Genomic DNA, 5,005 nt, shown 5'->3' with positions numbered 1-5,005 from the left:
CTGGGAGGAGGGGCTGCCTGTGGCCTGGGTCTGAAGTAAGAAGGTTTGGAGGGCCCTGACACTGCACGCACAGGTGATCCAGCCCCGTTCTCTGGCACAGGAGCGTCCTCAGGATTTGGGGAAGGCTGAGCAAGCACAGAGGGGTTCGTGTGCACTTGCTGGGGAGCTCTCTGTGTGTGTGATGATAGAAATTGCCTCCTTCCCTGATATCAGTTGGTAAAGAATCCACCTGCAAATGCAGGAGATCCTGGTTTGATTCCTGGGTTGGGAAGATCCCCTGGGAAAAGGAAAGGATAGACCCACTCCAGTATTCTAGCCTAGAGAATTCCATGGACTATTGGGATCGCAAAGAGTCGCTCAGACACAACTGAGCGACTTTCACTTTCACTCATCCACCAGCCCCAACCCCGATGCAGACACATCTTACAGAACGTGGAGTGAAAGTGGCTATCAGGGAAAGCTTCCAGGAGGTGGCAGAGTCGGAGGTGGATCCTGGAGGAGGACAAGGAGTGGGACATGGATCAGGAACCATCTGACGGAAGCTGAGTGAAGCCTTTTGAGCGGTGACTATAGACCAGGCTGAGAGTTAGTATCTGGGGGACTTCTGCCTCAGCTGCCCTCAGCCCCTAAGATTGGGTGACCTTTCCCTGCGGTGTCCCGAGGCAGTGGGCACTGCCTGCCCACTTTGGCAGGTGGGCGCTATGCCTCCCCTGCCCTCCAGATGGTCACTGGGTTTGCAAGAAGCTGGCCAGGCTGGAGAGGTGAAAGCAGTGAGCTGACAGTACAAGAGCCCCTCACCCCGCCTTCCCCTGCCCCATCGTCCCGTCTCAGAATTGCGTACTCCGTAGTGGCGGTGGTGGTACGGGGTGGGTGGCGGGGGTGGGGCGCCTCTCAGTCAGTTATTGCAAAAGTATATCATCTGCCTCCACTGCCTTCTGTTTTTATCCACACACACACCCCCACCTTCAGTCTCCTTTTTCCCACTCTGCCCCCCAGATTCTCAGACTACCTGACCACCTACTCCTCTCAAGAGAAAAAATTCTCTGGTCATTCTAAACTGAGAATGAGTTTATGATTCCACAATGTTTCCCCTCCCCAGGGATTAATTTTCAAGGATACTGCCAGGAGAAGATGAGGTTTAATCCAAAGGAATAAATCTCTGAGGGAGAATTCAGGGACACTAACGTTGAAGTCTGCAATTCTTACCAACAGTCTTTACTTTGTCCTTGCTTAATTCATCCTTTATTCGATTAACATTTATTGAGCTGGTGCCATACTGGGTGCTGAAAATTCAAAGAGGGAGAAGCACAATCACTGCCTAGGTGGGGAGATAGAAACACAAACACCCAATCTGAAGATGATGAGAACTCTCTTCAAAGACCTTCCTGCTCCTTCAAGACAGCCACTTTAATAGAAGCACTTGCTGATTACCAATTATTCCTATCTGCTCTCTACAACAGTTCTCCTTAGATGCCTATTGGACACTTTTAGATCTAGACCTGAATTTAACAAAGCTGTATGTCAATGTATATTTTGTAACACACACTTGCCAGCTGGACTTCCCCCAGCTCGTGTCCAAAGTGAAGACCTGGCCACAGCCTTTATGAGCACCATCTGGCCTGGATTTTCTTTGTGGTCCTGTTTGGAGTGTTCCAGACCGATCATTTGGACCTGCTCCTTCTTCTTGTGGCTCCTGGGTGAGTATATAACTTATGAGTCATTGCTTTTTTTTTGCCCATCTTTATCCTCTGTTATAAATGGTACCTCCTGACCTCCCTTCCAACGGGTGTTAATAATAAATGACTTCCGGTGTACCACATTTCAACACTCCACACAGCTACAGATAGCAAAATATGGCATGCGCTGAATTATTCAGTAGGCAAATAATACCACGAAGTTCATCCCGTATTTCAGGCACAGACATTTGTCTGCTGGGATGATGCACTTTCACTCAGCAGAGTCCTTTCCCAGTGTCATCAGGTCCTCCCCCAGGTCCTGCACGTCTGCTGCGAGGAGCTGTCCTGTCCATTTTAAAGAAGGCAGAAGCTGCTCCCACAGCAAAGAAAAGAATCTTCAACACACGGGTCGGTTCTAATTACATGAACCATTATTTTCTGCACATGGGAAAGGCATACTGTGTTTTCTCACCTATGTGGGGAGTTTCGAGGTCAATCAGAAATCGGGATCTAAGTTGGCAGTGCCCAAGAAGAACTTGGAATGTGAGGTCATCACATTTATTCAGGGGCTCAGGGAGCTCTTGGTCAAACGGCAGCTCTCCGGAAGGAAACCAGCTCAGCTGGTGACGATGTTAAATAAGGGGCACCCGATGAAGGCGGCGGTGTGTCTGAACCCGAGGGGCCCAGGGAGACAGGGAGGGGAGGCTGCTAAGAGCGGGAGAGAGGATCAAGGGCAAAGGAGATGAGAGAGAGGAGGAGAGAGGCCAGACACAGGGACTGAGAAAGAAAAGTGGACCCAGAGAGGGCGGCAGGAGGAAAGGAAGAGGAGAGACTAGGTAGGGTGAGAAAGGCACAGAAATCAGAGACAAAATTGCAGGGAAAGGACAAAGAGACAAAAGCTGCTGGCAGTAGGAAAAGCCAGAAGCAGAATCTGTGCAGTGGTCTCAGCCCCAGCCCAGGACATCTGCCCAGAACAGCCTCCCAAGGGCCTGTCCCATCTTACTCAGCTGATTAGGATTTTCTAGCCAAACCCTCTCTGTGAACCCTTCAGGGAGTCCTTCCCAGGGAGACAGACTCCTGCAGACTTACCTAGACACCCCGGGGCATCTGGGTGGGCGGGTCACACAGCAGAAGCCAATGTTGGAAGCTCAAATGGAACAGACAAGTCGGGACTTGTCCTCTCACTGGGTGACAATCCCAGGAGCCAAGTGCCAGGCCAGGGCTCCCACCACAGATATATGGAAAGAACTAGGCTCCTAAAGAGTCAGAATAAGACCCTGATCCTAGGCCATGGCCCGTGGCTGCCTCACACCCCAAGGCCTGTCTATTCACCTCCCCCGTCGGTGTCTGACACTGGAGCCACATCGTCTCTTTTTCAAAGCATTGGATAAAATCACACCTATTGAATCCCCCGAAAAACATACTACTTCTCTTCTGCAGGGTCAATTTGATGTTTTAGTGTCAAAATGGACAGCAACAAAAACCCAGGCCTCTTTCCCAGGGAAATTAATCTAATAGTTAGCCTGCACTTGGAAATGCAAAAATTAAGAAACCAAATAACTTAGCCCGGAGAAAACCTTAGTGGGCAGGTTGCAGCCACACCCTCCTTCAAGCAGAGAGAGCATTCCACCTTGTCTGAAAAAATTCCCTGAAATGACCACCCCCGCCGCACCCCACCCCGACCCTACCCACAATGAGTGTGCTCCACCTGAGAACACTCCATTTTCATTTGTTCTACAAATAGTTCCTTCTCCTGGATATACAGAATGCCCCTCATTACTGATTTTAGCTCCAAACACTACAGCAGATCAAGAAGAAATAACCATGTGATGGCATAAATGTCAGTTCTCAGTATCATATCTTGGTGAAAATGGTTCTTCCCAACCAAGGTCAAGGGCTTCCCAGGTGGCACTAGTGGTAAAGAGACTGTCTGCCAATGCAGGAGACACAAGAGATGTGGGTTCGACCCCTGGTTTGAGAAGATCCTCTGGAGGAGGAAAAGGCAACCCACTCCAGTATTCTTGCCTGGAGAATCCCATGGACAGAGGAGCCTGGTGGGCTACTGTCCATAGGGTTGGACATGACTGAGCAACTTAGTACAGCCAAGGTCAGCCCAGCCAAGGCTGGGCAGAGTAGGGACAGCCTGTTCTGTGGATTTCAGAGGAGCAGGAAACCAATGGTCTTTGCCCACCCTGATGTCACCCTGACACATACCTACACACCCCAAAATCCTTCCAGGAGGGGTGGAATATTTCTCCAACCTCAAATGGAGGCTGGAGACCCAGAGTCCCACTCCATCGCCCCCAACCCTCATTCCAAGAGAGGGGGCGGCGAGTCCCTGCTTTGCTCTGGCTGGGTCCTGGCCCTCACCCTCCTATCTAAGCAGCCCAGGTCAGATGCCAGGGTGAGCTCTGGGCCATTGCACGGAAACTGCTTCTTCCCTGAGGGCAGCCCGGAGGGGCAGAGGCTGCAGGGTCGCCCCGAGAAGAGCTTCCCCCCGCTCCCTGGTTGTTCACCGGGGGTCTGTACCTGGAACTGGAGTCACTGCCGCTCTGCACTGTCGGGTCGTCCGTGACATTAAAGAGCCCCGTCCAATTGGCCAACTGGTCACCACTCTGCCAACCAAACTGGAGGCCTCTGGCAAGAGAACGAGGTAGTCGGTACTCATGCTCACGTGCTGGGTAAGCCCGTCACCGGGGAGCCGCAGTCCAGCCTGTGCCACGTGACACATTGCCTGACCACGCCTAATGGAGACGAGAGTGCTGTCCATCCAGAAGGACGACCATAATAAACCAGAGTCCTTTACAGGGTTCTCTGCTGGGCCACATCCATGCCCTCAGTTCCCCTGGACGGGCAGGCCAGCGTTACGCGTCATCATGCATGCAGAGACACTGAGGCTTAGTGAGATCAAGGTCACCAAGCTCCTCTTCCCCGTCTGGTGCATCCTTCAATGCCGCCTCTAGCAACTCGCTCCAGCTCCTCAGCTCTTCACCTTCCTCAGAGGCCAGATACACAGCAAAGCTTTTAAGGAAATCTAGTTTTCCAACACATAAGGACAGGCCTCCTGTTTAAGAGATGAACTCAACACACCTGGTTCTCTTCGCTCCCTCCCCCAGCCTGACTGAAATGCAGCAAAGGCATAATAAGGGCCTGCGGAGAGGAGGCATAGAAGGGGGCCAGAGACAACATTCTGGAAGAGCAAAAGCAGATGGGTCACTTGCCTTAGGCCAGAGAGAGGAGCCCTGACTGCTTGTAAGAAGCAAATCTATTCTCCAGACACAGATCTAGAAAGCTTTGGAAGGTGCGGTGCCGGGGCCGCAGAAGGTAAG

At 51.7% G+C, this 5,005-nt stretch overlaps 1 protein-coding gene across 1 annotated transcript in view; it reads right to left on the bottom strand.

The window, feature by feature from the left end:
* ST8SIA5 (ST8 alpha-N-acetyl-neuraminide alpha-2,8-sialyltransferase 5) overlaps window positions 1–4,826 on the bottom strand; it is a gene marked incomplete at its 5' end in the record, with an annotated part of 40,546 nt that extends 35,720 nt beyond the window's left edge. The window contains 3 exons of the mRNA XM_010842033.1: window positions 4,206–4,361; window positions 4,545–4,710; window positions 4,767–4,826. Coding sequence (XP_010840335.1) covers window positions 4,206–4,361; window positions 4,545–4,710; window positions 4,767–4,826 — 382 coding nt within the window. The remainder of the gene's footprint in view (window positions 1–4,205; window positions 4,362–4,544; window positions 4,711–4,766) is intronic.
* Between the last annotated feature and the right edge of the window lie 179 nt (window positions 4,827–5,005).

The sequence above is a fragment of the Bison bison genome, unplaced genomic scaffold (assembly GCF_000754665.1).
Source record: "Bison bison bison isolate TAMUID 2011002044 unplaced genomic scaffold, Bison_UMD1.0 scf7180017864170, whole genome shotgun sequence".
Lineage (NCBI taxonomy): Eukaryota > Metazoa > Chordata > Mammalia > Artiodactyla > Bovidae > Bison > Bison bison.
Note: the sequence above shows the minus strand (reverse complement) of the source record. Positions and strands in the feature narration are given on the sequence as shown.